Source organism: Lepidochelys kempii, chromosome 5, assembly GCF_965140285.1.
Source record: "Lepidochelys kempii isolate rLepKem1 chromosome 5, rLepKem1.hap1, whole genome shotgun sequence".
Classification (NCBI taxonomy): domain Eukaryota; kingdom Metazoa; phylum Chordata; order Testudines; family Cheloniidae; genus Lepidochelys; species Lepidochelys kempii.
This window is the reverse complement of record NC_136384.1, coordinates 89,464,076-89,486,478: the sequence shown is the minus strand read 5'-3', so window position 1 is coordinate 89,486,478 and position 22,403 is coordinate 89,464,076. Positions and strand designations below refer to the sequence as shown.

Sequence of the window (22,403 nt, the reverse complement as noted above, 5' to 3'; positions counted from 1 at the left end):
AAAAAGACCATTAAACCTAGTCACATTCTGTGTCTCTGAAGCTTTTCCTTTATTTGCCCCAACTCCCCATTTTATCATTACCTCAAATGGAATTCTCTTATTCTGCCCCGTTTCACTAAATGCATGTGCCAAAAGGAAAACATCATCTACTCCAACTCCAAGAGCAAGAAAAGGCAAAACCTGTGGAAAAAAAAACCCAAGGAAGCTGTTATATCGCACTTATGACCTATCATGTAGCCAGATTTTAAGTGGCTAATTAAACAGTATTTCCCAGCACACTTTAAACAGGAATCTATGGGCAGGAACAAAAAACTAAAGGATAAACTAAGGCTAGTAACGTTCTTTCTGAAATAGTGCCAAGGGACTGATGCTGCATTCCTTCTGCATGCAAAACTCCCACTGAAGTCAATGAGAGATTTGGGTAGACAAGGAATACCAGATTAGATCCCAAGTGTATTTTGTTACAACTTAGGCAACCTGATACTTTCAGATGTATGAGCAAAATGTCTGGTCCCCTATTCTGCACCCCTGCAGAAATCAGTGCACAGGGGTCTGCCTGCATAAAATAAGTTGCAGGATTGGGGCCTCTCTCTTTAACACCCATCAGGAGCACTATTTTTGCAATTTCTCACAGTGGGACAGATGAAATGTGAGCTGCTGGAGGAAACAGGCACAAGTACAGAACTAAAATCTTAGCTCAGCATTTTTATTTAATTTTTTCAAAAACTGATTCTGATGGGTTTGTTTATTAACAGAGCAGTTGTAATCGAACAGCAGACTAAATAGCTCCTTAATACCTGAGTTGTGGCAGCATTAAAGGAAATTCCAATCAATGAGCACAGGCCCAATCCTGCAGCCACTGAGAGTGCAACCAACAAGACTCCTGCCAGCCCCACGGCACCCTGGGACTTGGCACAATCCCACCGCAGCATGGTTAAACAGGCATAGGCAAGCTGAAAGCAGAACAATTGGGGGGGAAAAAAAAAAGCAAAACATTAGAATGTGTCATATTCTAATGTTTCCTCCCCCCCCAACCAAAAGCTTGCATACAAAATACATTTTTAAAAGAGTACATACATAAGAGATGTTACATAAACAGGTGATACTCATAAGTCAAAGACGCACAAATTGCAAACTGACAGTTTCATCCTAGGCATTATGAAAATTGTATATATCATAGGCTGGAGCCAATAATGCACATGTATGTTAAAAGCAGTTAGAATACCAGAAATAATTAAATAAACAAGATTACATTTATTTTACCATTAATAAGTAGCCGCTAGCAACTCTGATAACACTGACGTCAGAAAATGATTTTAGGATGTCATCCAGAGTAGTTGTAGTAAAGGAAAGCACCTTCTGAGTAGAGTTTTGTGCAACACTCTGATGAACAACCTGTGAACAGATATTTAACAATAAGCATTACTAAACAAAGGGGATACATTATGAGCATTCTGCACTATACATCTGAAGCCAACTTCTGTTTTAATCATTAACATTAAAATGTACACCCTTCAGAGGAAATTTTGTTGATCCTACTTGAAATCACTAATTCATTTGGTACTTATTCATTGCAAGTTACTGATGATCAAATTAGAATGTGTGTTTTGCTGGGAAGACAGTTGCAATCACAGTTCATTCAGAAAAATTTTCAATATTGAAATTTAAGAAGGCTTTTCTGCTCTCCTCCTTTTCTCTCTAACTTTACAATTGACTTGTTATATCAGTTTTGCCTCTAATCCAAAACAACAAATTCTTAAGGGCACTCTTCTCTTTCTTCATTGGCCGGCCACTTTAGGGAGGTCACAAGCAGCTCGGCAGAGGTCAATGCCTGGGAAACAAAGGCCAGATAATGTCACATGACCTCACCAATGGGACTGCAGCTGTGAGCAGATTCTATGGCTAGCTAATGTTTTCCAGACACCTTTCTCCAGTAATCACACTGACCAAGTGCTTCTAAATTCAGTCTAGCACTTACATCTTCAGTTCATTTTCCGTCTCAGCAAATCAGAAAAATGTTCTCAATAACAGGAACAAAAAATAAAGGGTATCTTTTCTTAGTGCTACTCATATGTGAACAGCAAAAAAGTTGTTATATTAAAAAGAAGAAAGAAAAGCAGTATTTTTAAATATCCTGTTGCAGTGAGTACATTATTACTTTAGAACCAGGACACACCCACACATTAAGCATCTTCCTTATTGGACTACTATAATATATAATATTTCAAAGGATGATTTCCAGGTGACTTTGTATTTTACCTCAACATACATCCTCTGCCAGGCTTCCAGAATTGCGGCTGCCTTGTCTTCATTCCAGTTGATGTGTGAAACATACTCATACCCCTTGAAGTGTTCGTACATTTGCTTAGGAGTCATTAACTGAAACATGGTCTGTAAAGCCTGAGCACTGTAACAGGGAGAGAGAAAAGGAGGAAAAGGTATAAAACAAACATTTTCAGGAAGTGATTTTATTGCATAAAGTCTTGAATGAGAGCTTTAGAGCAACTTGCAAGAATGTTTTTCTTTTATAAGGCACATTAAAATTGAACCAGAGTAATTATTCTTTTTAGTTACTGGTACAGATGTATTGATATATACAGTATTTAGGGACAGATTCTGATTCCACTTAAGACAATGGAAGCTTTGCCATGAACTTCAATAGAATCAGTTTCAGGCCTAAAGGATGTAACCTTACAAATCTGTTTTTGGACAAAGACAAAAATTAAATTAATAGTCAATTTACTATCTAATTTCTAATATATGAACTAGGGAGGGTGGAGGAATAGTGAGGAATAATGTAGCAAGTTGTCAATAATTCTTCATCCAGGAGCATTGGGTTTTTGCTTTCCTTGGGGAGAAATGCCAGACTGAACTCTTGACAAGCAACAAGGATTACAGAAAGAGTGATCACTGTTCATCAGCAAATTTTTGGTCTCCGTTCAACATTATATAATTGTATCTAGCACACACAGCCATCCAAGGAAAGACAGTACACATTTCACTTTAGGTATGTTTTTGGCTACTTCTTAAACTATACTTCAGTTCACCTTTTCAGAATATATTAAATTCATTAAAATAAAATAAAAACCCCTTAATACTCAAGAGTAAAAACTTTAAAATCTTTATAAAAACTTCTACTAAAATTCTGCATGCATTTTTTAACTTCTCAATGATACTTATGTTGTACCTCAGCATAAACACATCCATTTAATTTAATTTTAATATATAACCTGCATCTTAAACTTCTGTTACTCTACAGATATGTAAAATGACCATATGGTCCATTGTCTCCAAGGACAGTCCTGTTTCTTCATATGATGTGTTGGGGTCCCAGGAATTCTTCTGAGATACATGCCACATTCCAGGTTTTTGTTGCATCCATCACAATGTTTATTCAAGATATATTGCCATACAGAGTAGAATTTTTTAGGCACCTACAAGTTAGGCATTGCAACCCTTAGCATCACTCCGAGGAATATGTATATATGTCTGTTTGGTCAGAAGCAGGCAGCAGTGACCTCAGCATGCAGTTTGCGTCTCTCTTTTGAATGACAGTTTTGCAACTCTAAAAATGTCACCATAAAAATGTCAGTTTTTTATTTTGAAAACATGTGCAAGTTGCACATATTGTTAAATATTTTTTTAAATGCGAGTAAATATTAAGGTCCCAATTCAGGAAAGCAGCTGAACATGTGCCTGAGTCATCCTGATTCAGGACAGCATCTAAGTGCCTACTTAAACACATGCTTAAATGCTGTCCTTATTAAAGGTATTTTCCTGAATCTGGAACTAAAATACAAATTCACTGATTTTAGGAGGCAATTGGTTTTGTACTATGTTTTTTTAAACTGTGTGTGTTTACCTGACAAGTTTTCCAGTACCATTCTTGATTGTTCCACCTACAATCAACTCCTCCTGCCAGTGCATGTACTTTTTTGACAGTCCGTAGCATCCACCACTCAAAACAAGGGCCACATCAAGAGGCTAAAATAAAATTATTGATAAGTCATCCAGCTGTGTGACTTAGTAGACAAATCATATTTGACATCAACATCTAGTACATTGGAATAAAATAAATTAGAAGTCAAATGCTAAAAACATGCTTATCAAACAGAATAGCCTTCATGATTAACTTCCAGCAAAGAGCTGGAGCTAGCCAAATAGTTTTTCAAGAGACTTCAAAGCTTAAACCATACTGTTTTTGTTTGGTTGGTTTTATTTGTTTTTACACTGTGTAAAATACAGATTAACTATATTTATATGACAGGAAGTTTCTACTTGTAATCCTAATACTTAGTCCATGAATGTGCTGAAACATGATGTCGACAATGAAGTAGGTGCTCATGGAGACACTATTCTGTATACTGATTTCAGGAACTCTTAACTTGTAAAGCATGAAAACTTGGTTAAAAATAAATTTCAAGATGATAGGAGGAAGGAAAACATACTACTAGCTCAATGAAGAGACCATAGTGTTTTAAAATATATTAAATAAAAAAAAAAGGCCTAAGATATCTTGATGGAAGAGGCATAGAGTCTATAGTTCCTTCCAAAATTGACTGATTTACAAGGAGACATACATCTAGACAGCAGACTGGGTTCCTAATAAAACATGAAGACAGAATCTGTTTCTAGATTCAGACCAAACACAACTACTACAAAATCCACAAGGAAGCACTCTTTGCTAACACTTTTCTAGATAATTTATTTTCTCTGCCCATGTAGATATGCTATTTGGAATACACATCCTGAATATGTAAATTCAAAATAGCATTAGGAATACGATTTGTCATGCAAATGTGCGGTCTGATCCTGAAGTTTCTTACTCAGGCAAGACTCCCACTGAAACCCTGGAAACGACTTGGATTGGCCAATTGACTCCCATTAACTTCAGTGAGATGGAAAAGATCTTCAAGCATATTCAATTCCAAGTGAGACTGTCAACAAGTGAACCTCATTCTTTATTACAATTTTATTTCTTTTCATGAGCTTTTGCATGTTAATATGTTTGTGTGATGAGGGAGTGGGTTGTGAAGGAACACAAATCCAGATGACACTAAGGACTGGCTTGAGTCAAGCTTTGCACTGCGGGTAGAAGACACAAGGCTTTTCCTTCCCCTGCATGCTTCTATGGCGGGACCAGGCATAATCATAGTTCTTATACGCCAAAAGTACAGCAGACCTGATTCTCCTACTCATATGTTGATTTTATACTTATGTAACCCCACTGACTTCAGTTTGGTTACTCTTGATTTACCAGCAACTAAAAATAAAATCAAGCTCAGTGACTACACAACTCTGGCATCACCAGAGTTGTCGTAGTGGGTTGGAGGGGACAGGTGAAGTTGGGGCCAAGGACCTGCCAACCCTCTGCAGAGGTCAGCAAAACTGGCCCAGCATGGTATACCATGTCAGTGTGTAGCAGCAGCTGCACGCCTCCTGCACCCCAGAAGTCACTGTGACTGCCTGAGGCACAATGACTACTGGTGTTCCAGATGGGATAGTGTGTCACTGTGGTACCATTTCCCATCATGCCCATGGCTGAAGAGCCATAATCTGACTCTGAGTATGTGGGTCACAGTATTGCCTCAGAGACTGAAGAAAGTTAGCAGCTCGTGATTAAGTCCATATAACAGAAACCAAATAATAAAGATTGCTCGGAAATATGAGACTTGTGTTGCTTTTTAAAAATTATACCCCTTTCCCTTCCCTTCCCACATATGCCCACTTCCCTGAAATAGTCCACAGATGATAAGCAAGCTTACTTTGGTTGAATTTTTGTTGGGGGCTGTGACTGGACAATCAGGATCAGTAGGATTCAGGCAAGGTCGATCCATATAACCATGACCAACCTCTGCTTTATTCAGCATCTCCTCCCAACTCTCTACTTGATAGTTTATTTTTTTTAACTCTTCCAAGAATTCTAAGGGGTCAAAGTTTATCCACTGCAAAGGAGGTTTCCCTCTGTAAAAGAAATTAGGGGTAGAAAGGTGGAAAATACATTGAAGAAAAATCTTTAATTTTTAAATCCGTATTTGTACAAAGTCTAGAATGCTATTTTAGCTATTTTGAGCAGTAATCCACTTTTGGAACCTATTTTATCAAATTAAATGTATATTTTAATTGGATTTATTTATATATTTTCTTCATGTAGTCCTGATGCAACCTTATGTAAAAGCCCCATAGATAAAGATCAGCCTTATCTTTTTTCTAATAAAGGGAATATTTACATGTTAATTAAATATACTCACATAGCCACCTTACCCCCACACCAAAAAGACAGCCAACTGCTGCTTCAAAGCAATAATACCAAAAGAGAGTGAGGTGGACAGAGGGGAGAAAGTATTTCACACAGTGTCAGATTACCACTCGTTTAGTCTAATAAATGTTTTTCAAATGTAATCAATCAAAATATCTGATCTTTATTACCTCTAATAGTACTGTGCTCCTTCCAATTCTCTGACAGCTTGGCAATCAACAAGCAAACTCCCTGCTTCCAGGGCCATCACCACTATCCCTGCCACTTGTCCCACCCCCCACTTTTGAATTTGTGATGTTGATAGACCAGAAAGGCTTTTGGCTGTCTTATTTTGTGGTTCAAACCACACTGTATCTGCTTAACCAGGCTTAAGTAATTATTCCGAATCTCCCAACCAGAAAACACAAAACCCCTTATTTCCCCATCTAAGACTGTACACTAAAGGTTAGGAGATGGCCATTGCAAATTGCTTTACAGACACATGCAAACCAGGGCAGAAACAATAACTCAAATGCTAACTCTTGCATAATTAACCAAAAACGTCTGCACAGATTAACAATTAACTCTTTGAAGGATCGAGTGCAAATAATATCACAATAGTATGCTATGGAAAACCTCCGATAAAAGATACTATTTTTGTTTCTTTAATGATCTAATAAACAAAGGATAAGCTTTTTAGTCCTTAGGAAGACTTGAGATTTTACTCCCGATAACTATCCACATACATTTATCCACAGCTAAGCTAAATTGAATTCTCAAGCAATCAATGCCTTTGTGGTTTTCAAGGACAAAAACAAAGTTTATTTCCAAAAAAGCAAACAACTTTAAAAGGTCATAAAAACTGAGAAGCTGCATTTTCTTTTGCATGTAAATGTAATGGTAAAAATAAATGAAGATTAAGTTGATGCCTACAATTCAGCTTCTGAGGAAAAAGAAAAAAAACTTTTGTGGAGCCTTTTTTGTTCAATTAAAAAAATAAAATCCATATACATTTTCTGACTCATCACTAATGTTTTTATTTCTTGGTTAAACCAGCATCTGAATAAACAATGGGAATGGAATGTGAAAACATGCTCAGTTTTACGATTAAAAAATCCCCACAGACTAGAAAATAAAACAGTTCACTTACAATAGATAGGCAGTCCCTGCTTGTAACTTTGCCCCCTCCCAGAAGCAGTCCAAAGGTGTGATGATTAAACAAGGATAAAGATATTCTATAATCTGTCAAAGTTAGAAGGGAAAAAAACACATACATTTAGACTAGACCATATCAAAGTGCACAAGTGGAAGTTATTATGAAGAGTGGGGAAGTAAAATGTGTAGAAACCAAATTCATGGTATATCTACCTGGTCCATGTACCCTGCTTCTGTGATAAGTTCTCCTGATTTAAAACATAAATGTTCCAATTTCCATTGTCTGTAAAAAATATAAAGTACAAAAATTTCTTCCACAATCAAAAGAATGCATTATATAAACACAACACACATTTAAAATTGCAATTCACATATGTAGATGCCTCACTTCTAGGTAGTTAGTAAGCACTGAGAAAGAGAGGTCTCATTTGGAGTGAGCACCCCGCACCTCACAGTGCAAAGGCCTCTTTTGGTGCATCTACACCAGTAGAGTTTATGTTAGGCATGGCAAGTAGGCATGATATAAAAGTCATTAAAAACAATGGAGCTACTCTTGGAGCAATGTGTTATTCAATGTGAACGAAGGTGACAGGATCTGGCTCCTGTAAGTGGGACTACTTATAGCGTAAGGCACTAATTAATGTGACTAAAGAGGGTGCGGGCAGGAGGGACAGAATCTAGCTCAGTAGGCTGGAATAATCCTAGCCCTAACTCATCTGTGCAGGAGAGTAGGAAGAGTTAAGAGTCTACCTCCCAGTTTGGCTTTGTTACAACTATCATCATCTCAGCTTCTAGCACTTGGGGAAGTCCACGAGCTATCCTGGAGATACTCCCCTAGAAACAAGTGGGCAGGAAGGGACAGGGTGTAAGCAGGACCATGGCTCCACCCATGCTAGGCACCTACTCTGATACATAAGAGTGTATCAGATTACTTCCCCAACCAAGAGGTAACCCTGGCAGGAACTGAGCCTCAGTAGGGTACCTAACTTTACTATCTAGCGCAGGGTCAACAGTGGATACTTATTGTTAAAGGTCACCCTTACTACTAGACACATTTATTCCTCTTACCACGCTTAATTTTATTTTTATATAGGCAATTTAATCAAGCAGACCTCAGATACATTAAGCACCTGTACAGATACCGAGAAACCCAAGTTTGGCATCCCTGTGTCTACACCAAATAATCAATTGGGACTCCAATTCCTATCTATTAGAACAGCAGCTAGCTCAGGGGTGGGCAAACTACGGCCCGCCGGCCGGATCGGGCCCCTTAGGGCTTTGGATCTGGCCTGCGGGATTGCCCCCGTGGTGCCGCAGGCCCCGCACCGCTCTCAGAAGTGGCTGGCACCATGACTTGGGGCCCTTACCTCCAGGCACCGCCCCCCTGCAGCTCCCATTGGCCGGGAACGGGGAACCACAGCCAATGGGAGCTTTGGGGGAAGTACCTGGAGGCGTGGCAAGGGCAGCACGCGGCACCCTGTGCCTCCCCCTCTCCCAGGAGCCACACAGGGAGGTGGTGCCGGCTGCTTCCCGGAGTGGCACGGCGTAGGGCCACAGCAGACAATCCCTTGCCCTGAGCCCGTTCCTGCACACCATACCCCCTCCCACACTCCGCACTCCCTCCCGCACCCCAACCCCCTGCCCTGGCCCTGCATACAATTTCCCCACCCAGATGTGGCCCTCAGTCCCAAAAGTTTGCCCACCCCTGGGCTAGCTCCTGTTCCCAAAGTCTTGGAATATCACCTGCACTAGTGTCCACAGTCATTACTTGTTTCCTTCAGGTGGCAGCGAGTGAGGGCATCTCCAATGTGGGGGGCTTCTTACTGCTCTGAATCCCACCAACGAGGTCCTAACACCACATGCAGGTTCAGTGGTGCAGAGTCAACCCTACTTTACCAAGCAATAGGCCTGAGACTGCAGGACTACTCTTATGAGTAATGGTTTCAGGCTTTGATCCAATGCTTCTTATCTTTGCTTTATTTATTGAGATCCAATCACTCACTGTTATCATAAAACTCTTTCAAATATCTAAGTCCTGACAATCAAATACAAATCAAAATGAAGTGCCAACAGAAGGTGTTCTGAATTGCTAGCCTTTCAAAAATGCACGTAAATCAGAGAATAAGTATGTATCTACACTTTAGTAGATATAAGTATGAGATCAGAAATGCCTTTGCTTCCCCACCTTACCTGTTGTACATATAAATGTGTACCCTACTGGCTTGAAGTGCAGAGTCAAGGTGCTGTCTGAGTGCTTCTGTTGTTAGTACATTAGCACCATCTTCTTGTGGTGTCTGAATCATGAGCTGGGGATTAAACATGGCCTCTTCTCCAATCTTCTGGCGTGTGTAATTTAACTCCCGACTCACTCGTCCACCAACTGACAGACAAATATTTACAGCTTTGTATTAGCCAATAATTTACTCTAGATTCACATTATAAGAGCTCACAGATCATCAATAAACTTCGCCACAAGTATGGAGTATGTGATAGTCAGTTTTCATCTGAAGTCATTTTAAAGCTAATATTCAATTCATTTTGCCAACAATGTAACACAAAATTATTCTTCATTAAAAACAACACTAAAAATGTGATGTGTAAATTAGAGGCTGTTAGACTCATGCTTTTTCTACATTATAATCAATATTCCAGAAGTAGAAATTAAAATAAAATAAAATTGAGAAACCTTTTCCTTACAGACCCAACCAAATATTTCTATGCTACAATTTCTTACACTTGTATAAACAGTCTGCTCCAATAGCACATTTCAAGATAAATGGCTTCAATTTACACTCTTCTAAATAATTTGGCAATGGCAGAAGGCAAAATGTTTCCCTTCAGTAAAAAAAGGAGGGAGAAGGGAAGAGTAAATGAGCATAAGTACTTCTTTCTGCCTTTCAGAAAAATGTGAAAACATTGCTGTTAGGTTCACATAATGAGGTGCAGTTTGAGGGCAACAGAAATAAATTTGATAAAATTTGATAAAATAAATAAATTTGAGCAATCTACCCTAGTGGTCTAATAGCCACACAATGTGCTGCCATGCAGTGGATCACAGTTCGTGGACCAAGTTTGGTCCTAAGCCCACATCGGCTGTATAGCCTACTCCATATCAAGAGATGACAGACAAGAAAAAATGGGGAAGAAGTGTAATACTGATGGGTTCTAGAGGAAGTCACATTCAATCTTCCTTGCCAGAGAGAATGAAACAAACGTGGGAAATGGGTGAAGGCAGTCCCTGAGCATTATCCCCCACTGACAGCACCAGAGCACTCAGCTAAAGAAACCATTCATATTCATTTCATGTTGGATAGAACTTTATTCCTCATGAAGTCTGATGGGACCACTTGTGGAGAAAAGTGTTACCCAGTGTAAGTAAGGGTACCAGAATATAGCCTTCTGTAAATAAAGATACCTCAGCTTCCTTCTGTCACAGAGTTTTCTTGGTTTCACATTCCAGGAAACAAACAATCTTTGGAGAAGTAAATAACTGTTTGCACAAAGCTCTTGGTTCCTTTTCTCCACCCATTATATGTGGCATTACCACCTCCACATGTTACAATAGATACCAGATCACAACCAACATTAGCAGCAGATACTTTACTTTTAACACCCCAGTTATTAGAGCACAGCAAAAAAAATATTTCACTGGGATTTTTCATTTATCACAAAAGAAAACAAATAACATGAAACCGTGTATATGGAATTCTACCCAAGAAATATACTTGCTATTTTTTCTTTTTTAGATTTTTTACATTAAGTGAAAAAAAATTAAACGCAAACACAAATCAAACTCTGTAATCCATCTACAATCCAATCCGATCTAGCCTGAAAAGCTATTTATCACATCCATCCATTTCTTAAAGTACAGAATTGCACTTATAGCGGTTGTTCATAAAATCTTACTGCTTTCCTGATAAGGTTAATGATTACCCTCACTTCTGTCTCCCTAGGACAATGCTCTGAGTCACTCTAACAAAGTTTGACTCAGCTTGCATAGGTGCCAATGACACACGTTTTATGTGTGATAATCTATACTTCTTACAACAAAAGTCAGTCTCTGCACTCCTTTCCAAAATCCTTTAGCTGCAATCCATTCAGGACTGAAAATGCCTCTTCTCTATGTTTTCACAGCACCCATCACATTGATGGCCCAATCTAATTAGAGCCTTTGGGTGCTACCATAGCATAACTATTTACTACCACTACAACATGCTCTGCCATTCCACTCCTGAATATATCACTTTACTTTTGGAATCAGAGGAATTTAATTCTATTTTAGCCAACAGCTCAAATCTAATGTAAGACAAAAGACATTCCCCATCTCTGCTGAAAGTGATCAACTGTTTACTATCAACAGAAATTATTGCTTCCTAATGGAGGTGCTGTCAAACTATATTAACCTCAATGAAGAAGGCAGATTTAGCTAATCAGAATTACCTCACATCAGTCAGTTGATAGGAGAGAAGCTATTTTTTCTTTTACATTCAATATAGGAATAACAAAATGGTTCAAGAAAATGGGCATATTCCTCAGTATGTTGAAAATGGAACGTGCAGCAGCATTCTTGTTAAACAGACATTACATCATTTATTAATTTTTTCCTAGTTCCATTTGGTATTTCACTTACCTCAATAGGATTAAAACATGGTTTATCAGACTATTTTAAAGGCATTTTAAATTATGTAAAACACATACAAAACTATTTATAAATTAGATTTAAAAGGAACAATCTGACTGATCGCCAAAGATAGATATGTGATAACATATTTATAGACTGGAAGCAAATAGTTACATCAAAGGCCTTTCAATATGTCCAATGAAGAGAGGAAGAAGAGTCAAAAATAGGGAACATTTTCTATCCACTATTTGCTTTTACTCATTTTAAGGATTTAAAGACTCCATAATCATCAGCTGAGTAATCATCATTTTTTCAACTGTTCCAGCCAACCCCATGTGCTCTGCCCTTGTCTTGCAAGTATCCACAATTAGTGCCGAAATGACTCTTTGAAGGCAGACACCATTAAAAAATAATGCCACTAAACTCTACTTGAAGCTATCAGTCTTATTAATACCTCACCACACATGCACACTCTGTTGTGTGTCATTCCTTACATATATTTAACAAGTATAAATATATACTGCAGGTGTCAGAAAATTCCTTCTGAATAACAGGCATTGTGGAAAATCTTGTTCATCATCCAAATGATGGTCTTTTTTGTTGTCTTTTTTCCTTTTATGTAATGCATTTTTATGTGGGAAACAAGAATACTTTTTAGTCAAATCTCTACTGAGATGTGCTAAATAGGTCAATGGCCTATAATAACAATACATCTCATTTTATTTGTAAACAATGTTGCATATAGAAATATCTTAAATGGAAGAGAGCAAAGAAAGTAAAGAAATTTCTGGTTTGATGTTTTGATGATAAAATCCTTGAGGGTCACACTCATGGTTTTTGATATTTGAGCCACCTGATGGCATTCTAGTCCTGTATTACATGATTCCTTATGATTTAGTGTCTGTATTGAGCTGGTAGCATTATTGCCTCCAGGCTAGAAGACAGATATAATTACAAATCAGTACTTGGGCTCATAGCCAGTGATGATACTATATTACAGTATGGGTACTACTCTCTTACAGGTGCCATCAGATTCTGGGTGGCTGTGTGGAAATAAGACACCACATCCCTTTTCAAAAATCCAGGGTAATAAAATCAGTGTTCTCGCCAACATTCCTCTATTAATAAATCAGTTTTTAATGCTCAAGAATGTGTGTGAAAGCTAGTGCTGAATGTTGGATGACTGCTGCATTTGCATACACTCCCAGTATCTTCCTCACCACCACACTTCAAAATAATTTTCAAATTAAATATCAGTTCTTGTGTGACTGGCATTCCCCAAGAAGACTGAAATCATCTATTCATGCGCAGGACGCTACAGAACAGGAAGTACTGTGCAAGCTTCTCTCACAGTGCTTTGCCAAAGTACTTCAGACTTGACCTTGAAAGATCATCTGTATTAGTACAGAGTAATTCAGTTTCCATGCTCATTAAGGGCCTGATTATGCTTCTGTTGAAGTAAATGGAAGTTCTCTACTGACTTCAGTGGGAGCCAGATCAAGTGTAAATCCTTTGCCTTTCTCAGGAGACTGTAAAAAGTGCTAATTGTGATGTGGACACTAGTCCACTAAAAACTGGACTAAGACCATCAACTTTTTTCTGAGACCAATGAACAGCTGTCAGGTGGTAACAAGTTTTAGTCTTCTTTAACCCAAGGCAGATTTGAACCAGTGACCTAAAGGTGAAAGGCTCTGTATCTTATTACCAAGCCCTTGAGCCACACTTCCAGTATCTCAGTCATCACTTTGTAAAGTGCTTTACAATACCTTAAGTATGAAGAACCCTACATAAAATTAAATTCTGTTCTGCCTTATTATATATCTCAAAATACTGACGCACATTTCCCAAACACAGTACAACACAGCAGTACTGAACTCTTTGCATTCTACCTACGGTCCTATATTTGTTTTCACTTTGGCAATTTCAAACTGCCAGACTTCTCCTGACTTACTAATAGTCTCAAAATGATTATGTAATTCAATTGATACATTCATTTCAGTAACACTAGCTTACACTTCATTGTCTTAGTTATACCTGTCTCATAAGTAGCCTCAAGCATTTATATGCATTACATCAGTACCCACTGAAAGCACTCTGGAACCTGTTACTATAAATTGGAATTCCCTCTGGATAAAGTAATTTTATTAACAAGCCTCTCTTCTGCTACAAACTTCGACACAGAAATCACAGAATGAGTGACAGCCAAAAGCACTGTTCATTAATTTGCTGTCCAACTTATTGTTCGAGAGGATTAAAGATTTCTCTTTCAGAAAGTCATGCAGTGTCCCATTTCAAATGAGTGACATTACAGTTTTGGACATATTCGGGGGATTTATTTATTTTTAAAGTAAGGATACTTTTTTATAGTTACTTTTCATCCAACTGTACTGTAAATGACTTTAACTTATCTAATGTAAGTCCCTCCCAAAGAAGATCCCTGTAAACAAAATATACCCTTGGATTTTTGCATATGGATATCTAACTGCATGTATGAAGGACAGAATTTGGACACAAAGGTCAATATTTCAAGAGTGTTTCAAGACTATTTTTGCATGCCTCTATTGCTGGGTGCTCAGCTTGATGCACCTAACTGGGGCTTGGTTTTTCAGAAAGTGTTGAGTACCCGTTCTCTTAGAATCATGCCTCTTGACAATGTCTCCATTTGGGTACACAAAAACTGAGGAACCCAAAACCAATAGTCACTTCTGAAAATAATGCCCTGAAGTTGTGAAATTTTCTTTAAGTATGGGGAACATTACATTTTTCATTTTCAGTACTATAAATCTTCATTTTTAGATCATTATGGACTAATGATGCTGGTTTGCCATCTATTTTGAAATCTATTCCACCTTACATAGATTCTTAGTGTAATTTGCTAAGTATATGTCCCTTCCCCCACAAAAAAAGAGAGAGATTGCTCCAGTACGGTACATCTTCATATTCAAAAAGGCATGTAACGGCAAGGCTTCCTTTCCTATCTCTTCTGAAGTGTTTTAGAGTGCTCTCATTTACTGTTTAGGGAATTCCAAGAGCAACTCCCCAGCAGTCTGCGATACCAGTTATGACTAAACAGTGGAGGCAACTACTTTATAATAAAAACAGGGATTGAAAAAATATATCCATGATACATGCTGGCCTGAGAACTAAGCCTAAGTAACCTCACTGAAAAACAGCTGTGTGGCCACACCCACAAAGTCACACACACGAAATGCCATACCCCTGCAAGTTCAAGGAACAGAACACTTGTCTACTGTATCAATTTGTCTACTCTCTTTTTAATACATGTTAAAAAGTTCAACTCATTACATCTCTTTTGTTGTACCTTCTTTTCCCTTCCTGACTTCACTTTTCCTTTTCTGTCCTATAGAAATTTGTGCTGCATCCTTTCCAGCATCTGTTCTCTTTTCCTTCTCTCTGCAACCCTTCAATCTGTTTTCTACCTCCTCCCTTTTTTTTCTGGCTCTCCTTTCTTCTCTCAAAATCAATCTCTCTATATACATATATAAAATCTATTGACATATATACACACACTATATACGTTTTTCTCACTTAACCCATCAATCTTCTGCTCATTCTTGCCCACCCAATGCACCTCCATACACATACATGCTCCAAATTTTACCAAAGGCTTACGAGTCAGAGGACTAACCCTACTGAAGGCCATTACAAAAGATGGAAGGGTGCCCTACCGCCCAGGTAAAAAGCCAACATCCTATCCAGTTGTGGAGAAAAAGGTAGGTGCTGGGATTTGTACCAGCATGTTATCTCTGGACAATGTTCCTCAGCTCTCTATCCCCGCTTTACCCACTCCCCAACCTTTTCTGGCTGGAAGGGAGGAAGAGCACGTTTCCCCTTCTCCCAACTCTCTACACTCCGGCTGCTGTGAGAGTAAGAAGGAAGTGTATCCATTACCGTACCTCTCCCTAGCCTCCTACCTGTTGAAGAGGGGGAATGTACTACTCTAACCTTTGCTCAACTTTCTGATTACTGCTCATGGGATGCTACCCCTCACCTATTCTCTGTTTGAGTCTTCCCCATACATAGTCTTGGTGATGCTCAGGGCTTTTCCAAGCAGCAGCAGGGTGACAGTGATCCAGTTTTGTAATAACTATGTGACACTGAAGCTTACTAGTAAGACAGAATTATCTTTATCTACCTTTCCTCTTGTATAGCATGTTTTGAGATTACACAAGTATATACCTGTCTCTTGGCAGGAGGCAGTAGCCACTGTCTCCAAAGACATTTTTCTTTTTTATTATTAATCAAATGCAAATACAAGATATCAACTAAAAAGATCAGAACAAACTAATACTTTCAATTAGTATTCAAACAGAAACCTCTAAAGTGGAAGTTGGGGAGAGGAACTCCCCTGACTGATGAGAGGATTATCCTGCTTCTTACTGGACAGCTGTTAATAACTACTGTTTCTGAACCTAAATGGCTTTCTGATCAAACAGACACTTCTTGTTCTCAAAACAGTTCCTTCTGTAGTGGATTGTTTGGCATATGAGATGGATCCATCACCTGAAGTTTATTACTGGTGCTCAGTATCTTTTCCACTGTCAGAGATTGGGTGACCATGTGTTATTTTTGTCCACACATGGGCATTGTCAGAAGTATTCTGGATGCCCACAAGATACAGAGAGACAGTGTCCTCCATGGTATTGTTTAGATGTTTTTGTTCCTTCTCTAGGACTGACATTCACGGTGCAGATGGCATAAGCTGTTACCTTGGCAGATTTCCAGCCATTTTCTGTTTGAAATCCAGTATTCACTCCCACTCGCAAAGGTGGCAACTGGCATGTTCGTTGAATTATTTCTTCTGTTGTGTATTGTTCTTTTGTAACTATTTCTGGGTAGTCTGGTTTATGAAGAAGTTTGGACACTAAAATCTTTGTCCTTCTGCCCACAAATTTCTGAACTGGTGATCCTAGGAAAGCATTGTGAGGTATGCTTCAATATGCTAATGGAATGGCGAGTAAGATTCATTTGAATGTATCAGAGTTTTATTAAAATCCAGTTATTTACTATTTATACTGTCTTTTCTGCTCACCCATTTGATTGTGTAAAATAAGGGCTTGATGTGGTGTACCTCTACTGATCCATCAGAAAACTTTCCTGTAATGAGTCACTTATAAATTGTGGGCTATTATCAGCAATTTACCAGAATACCATGGTGGATCAAGCTGTGATCTGTAGTGTCATTACAGTGTCACTCGATGTATTGTGCAATGGTTCAATTTTAAAAATAAAAGATAATCTTTCCGTAATTCAAACAGATCTGTGCCAGCCTCAGACTAATGGCAATCAGGGATATCATGTAGTGTCAGTGGTTCTTTTGCTTGTACTTATTGCATATCATCACACTTGAATGCCCTATCTTCAATTGCAAGCGGGCTTTTGGGGAGGTTGGAGCACCTGCAATCAAGTGCTAGTTTTGACAATATTAATTGAAAATGATTTTCAGAAAAACCTGAAAACAGGAGCTATAGTTTTGGACCTGATGGCAGCACATGACAATGTGGCACATGGGACTCTTAGTTCTATTGCCAAGAGCACTCCCAGCATGGGTAGTCAATATTGCTGACCTTCTCCTCTGCAACAGAAGGAGTGCACATGGGAGACAAAGTTAGCATGCAGAAAAGACATACGAACGGTCCACCCCAAGGCTCTGTGCTGGGCCCAACGTTTTTCAACCTGTACACAAACGACTTTTTGCTCACCCAGTCAAGTTAACATATGCAGATGACATTTGCTTAGATATACAAGCATGATCTTTTCCAGAACTTGCAGATGCCCAGAATGTTGACTTAATTAAGAGAGCAGAATATTGTAGAGTCAGTGGTATTTACAGCCAAGTGTGACCAACACAGTTTGGAGTGTGTTCCATCTTTACAACTCCAGAGCAGACCAAGAACTGATTATCTTTCTCAATATACATAACTTGAAACATGAATCCCACCCAGTCTACTTCAGAGTAAGCCTAGATAAATCTCTCACATCTCTAAATCACCTAAGGAAAACTGCAGCTCAGGTGAGGACATGCAACAACTTTCTAAGCAAACAGGCCGCCACTTCATGGGGAAAAAATGCTCAAACTAGACGATCATCTGGTTTAACCCACTGTTACTCTGCAGCAGAATACTGTGCTCTGGTCTGGCTTTATTCATCTCATGTCAAGTTGGTTGACACACAACTACACTCAACCATGTGCATCATAACTGGGATATTTGACCCACACCATCATTCCTCCACATACATCTGCCATGAGAATACTACAGCCAGACTCATTGAGAAGATCAGGGCAAATGAGCCTACCACTATAAACAGAGGTTCTTTGACCACCCAAGAGCATGCTTGTCATCAAGGCACTCATTGTGGGCCCACTTGCTCTGCCCAGATTTCTCTGTAATGTTGATGTGGCATGAAGAATGGCCTGCAGCCAACGTCAGAAACCATTTCTTATAACTGATCTGACCACGGGTGTACTCAGCTTTGATTTGCCACTCTGCCCATGGGCCCTTCTGAATAGATTAAAATGGGCCAGGGTCACTGTGCAGCCAGCCTTCACACCTGAGGCCAAAGAGAGGATCCCACATGGAGCTATGGCCAAAGACAGACAATGTCACACATCACTGACAAATGCCCTCTAACCAGTTTTGACAGTGGTCTGAGGGCTTTGCATTTGGCTGATGAGGCTGCCACAGAAAAGCGTGGCAAGCTCTGCTTCTGATAAGAAGAATGGCAACATTCATGCCTGGCCAGAATAAGACATCCAGAGCTCTATTCTTTCACATCTCAGTATGCAGGTGGGCACTGTATACTATGTTTAACTTTTCTGACCTCATATGGTGCCACATTATGGCACAAAGTTCTTTCTATGGAATCCTTTCACTTGTAGCAATATCATCACAACAATCCCCAAAAGTTTCATACTTGGAGATGTGTGGCTTTTTTTGTCAGGTATCCATCTAGAATTACTTTTATAAGTTGACATAAGTGCAAATCATTTTTGTGTATCTTGTTTGAGGCTTGTCAAATATTATTTCAGAAATAGTTAGTACTTGAGTCATGTTTATTTAGCAGCTTTCTGCTTCCACTATTTAGAAGTGTCCTTGAAAGTATGTCTGCTATAAGATATTTATTGAGACTGATTTTCATGTATGATTTCCTCAGTAACATCTGATTTTACCATTCGGTCATATTCAGAATTTACTTTATCTCACCATGCTAATGGGATTTTACATAGTACATGAATTTTTGGGAACTCACTGAGACACATATAAATGTGTTATATTTTATCTTTAACACATCTCTGTCTGTTAAACACCCCATCAAATTATTCAAGAACATCTTTTGCATTCCACTCTGTAGACAATTTACACATCCATCTGATCATTTGCAGGCTGCTCTTCTCCCTTAGCATGCTTTGCATTAAGTTTATTGATAACAAATCTGATCTCTGCTATATATTTACCCCTGTATTCTACTATTTAGATGCACTCCATTTCTTTCACTGCTTGCTAAGACTAATTTGGGAAGAACAGATTTCATCATCCCTTTCAATATTTACTGTTCTTTGCAAATTCAAGTCAATTTTTCACAGTTATCTTGTTTTGAACCTGGTTATCAATTATGTTACACTCACTTGGTCTCTACAAAGTCCACTTGTTACTATTCACATAACTTAGCTTATCAGAGTGGGCAGAAGACTCACCTGGCATCCAGGTTCTTGTAAAGAAAATAAGCCTTCTCTAGGTGACAATCAAGAATGCATTCAAATGTTGGACTGGCTTTGTCTAGCAGTTTGCAGTCCTCTTTGTGTTCTCTGCAGAATGCACTGTAGATTTACAATGCTATGTACAACAGTATGGAGGATTTCATCCCCTCCAATTTCTGTTCAATACTACTTGCTTCCAGGAAAATCTGGAAGTCTTGTAACCACTTCTTCCAGCTCTCTGCCAGGTTCCTTTCCAGACCGAAGGATTCAGGTGGCTTCATTTTGCTCCATTTTTTGGCAAAAGATTCAATTTTTCTTCTTCTACTGTGCAATAAAATTTGCAGCATGCAGGAATGCTGCAAAAGACTATTCTTTATTCCCTGTCCTATTATTAGGGGCCCTACCAAATTCGCGGCCATGAAGAACATGTCATGGACTGTGAAATCTGGTCTCCCCCGTGAAATCTGGTCTTTTGTGTACCTTCACCCTACACAATACAGATTTCACCAGCATTTCTCAAACTGGGGGTCCCGACCCAAAAGAGGGTTGTGTGGGGGGGAGGGGGGGTTGCAAGGTTATTTTACGGGGGGTCATGGTATTCCCACCCTTCTGCGCTGCCTTCAGAGCTGGGTGGCTGGAGAGCGGTGGCTGCTGGCCATGTACCCAGCTCTGAAGGCAGTGCCACGCCAGCAGCAGCACAGAAGGAAGGGTGGCAATATTGTAACATGCCAGCCTTATGTCTGTGCTGCTGCTGGAGGCGGTGCTGCCTTCAGAGCAAAGCTCTTGGCCAGCAGCCACCGCTCTCTGGCCGCCCAGTTCTGAAGGCAGCCTGCCACCACCAGCAGCACAGAAGTAAGTGTGGCAACACTGTGACCTCCAAACAAGACCCTTGCTCCCAACCCCGTTTTGGGTCAGGACCCCTACAGCTACAACAGTGTGAAATTTCACAGTTAAATATCTGAAATACTAAAATTTAGGATTTTTAAAATCCTTTGACCATGAAATTGGCCAAAACGGACGATGAATTTGGAAGGACCCTACCTGTGATATAAGTTAGAGTTACAGAAGGTTATATCCCCCTCATATGACAGGGATCATTATTTACTACTCCAGTGCTACGATTACAAATTTCACCAATGCACACAGTTATGAACAGCAACAGTGAAAACTGACAAGACTGAGGTGAGTCTTCATCCTGATGCAACTTGACAAAGCTCAAAGCAGCAACTGGGGAAATGGAGTTGTGTGCAGATTCAACAAAACAGCTCAACATCAGTTCCTTCAATGCATGTTTGGAAAGGTTTCTTTGCAACTTCAAGGACTAGAAAGTTTTAAAAAAATAAAAGCTTAGACTCTATATAAGCAGATTTATATCATCACAGATGAGTGATTTTTTAAAAATTGTATTTAGTGAAAATAAACCAAAATGTTCTAAGTGTTTCTGATATTCTTTAAGACTTTCCTAGCTTGATGCAGCTCTATGATGGGAAATTTAAAAAGGGCAGGAAAAACGTACAAGAAGCTGCAGAAAATGTTACACAAGACTGCAAAAAGCATAAAGGAATTTACAAGTGTCAACTGCTTTTTTGGTGTTATTTATATTTTCCACTTAAATGTAATATTCAGTAAGTATTCATCAAGTAGGGACACGTCCTTGGTAACAGGATATGGAGCTGTTCACCTCTGGGTCACCGTTTCTAATCCAACCAGGAACAATAGTGACCAAAAGTTGTTTACCATCTGCCAGCTGTTTGGTAGCTTATGTGAAATGAGTTGGTGGTCTCAGTCCATTTCCTAGTCGGCAGGTGTCCATATTATAAAAACCACCTTCACAATTGACATCCTTGTTCAATATCTCAACAAAGAGATTGAGGAATGAATGGACATGAAGAGTGAACTATCCTCTTTCCCAAAGAGATAGTCCCTTCTGGTCAGAGCTTAGACACACAGGGTGGATGGGGAAGTCTAAACTAACTGCTGCCCAGACTGGAAGGATTTTATAGAGAAATAAAGGATACTAGTCTGCAATATTTACTGGAAATTGGGGGCAGATCGTCAGCTAGTGTAAACTGTCATAGCTCCATTGACTTCATGGAGCTATGCCAATTTACACCAGCTGAAGTAAATCCCCCAGAATCCTTAATTATAACTTTTTAAGAAAATGTTCATGTGTTATAAATAACAGGTCAAATCTCGAGGTCCTTAGTGAATCTACATTCTTAGGGAAGTTAATAGTTTTGCCTGAGTAAAGAATGAGTAAATGCTTCATTGTTTGGCCTAATGATTTTAATACAGCTGAATATAATTGTTTTAACTTGACTAAGAGCTTCTGTTGGATAATAGGTTAAAAACCTATTGCTGTGTGTTGTCCCACAGCAGTCAGATTTCCTCTAGACCCAACTTTTCGTTTAACCTCTCAGTGCCCTTTCCCTGAATATGTAATTGTTTTCCTGTGTGGTTAAAAGCAGCATTTTTAAGTCTTTTCATCTGTACTCTCAGGGACCTGTCCACAAAATACCACATATTTTGAATCGATGTTTTGAAGGAGTAGAAAATCTAGGCAGAACAGGATTTTTCTTGCAGAACGTTTTACAGGATACAATTTCCGAAAGGGTATTTTTAGGAGACAGCAAAACTAACATATAGAAAAATGAAAGGAATGAACGTAT

At 39.0% G+C, this 22,403-nt stretch overlaps 1 protein-coding gene across 4 annotated transcripts in view; it reads right to left on the bottom strand.

The window, feature by feature from the left end:
* The window catches only part of PTCH1 (patched 1), a 75,807-nt gene that overhangs the window by 37,508 nt on the left and 15,896 nt on the right, over positions 1-22,403 (bottom strand). For 2 of the 4 annotated variants that reach the window (XM_073344957.2, XM_073344960.2), the window contains exons 3-11: positions 9,584-9,773; positions 7,607-7,676; positions 7,389-7,480; positions 5,766-5,964; positions 3,863-3,984; positions 2,260-2,407; positions 1,264-1,395; positions 798-953; positions 82-180 (exon numbers count right to left, since the gene is read on the bottom strand). In XM_073344957.2, the coding sequence (XP_073201058.1) occupies positions 82-180; positions 798-953; positions 1,264-1,395; positions 2,260-2,407; positions 3,863-3,984; positions 5,766-5,964; positions 7,389-7,480; positions 7,607-7,676; positions 9,584-9,773 (1,208 nt within the window). The remainder of the gene's footprint in view (positions 1-81; positions 181-797; positions 954-1,263; positions 1,396-2,259; positions 2,408-3,862; positions 3,985-5,765; positions 5,965-7,388; positions 7,481-7,606; positions 7,677-9,583; positions 9,774-22,403) is intronic. The other 2 variants (XM_073344958.2, XM_073344959.2) reach the window with 2 other exon arrangements.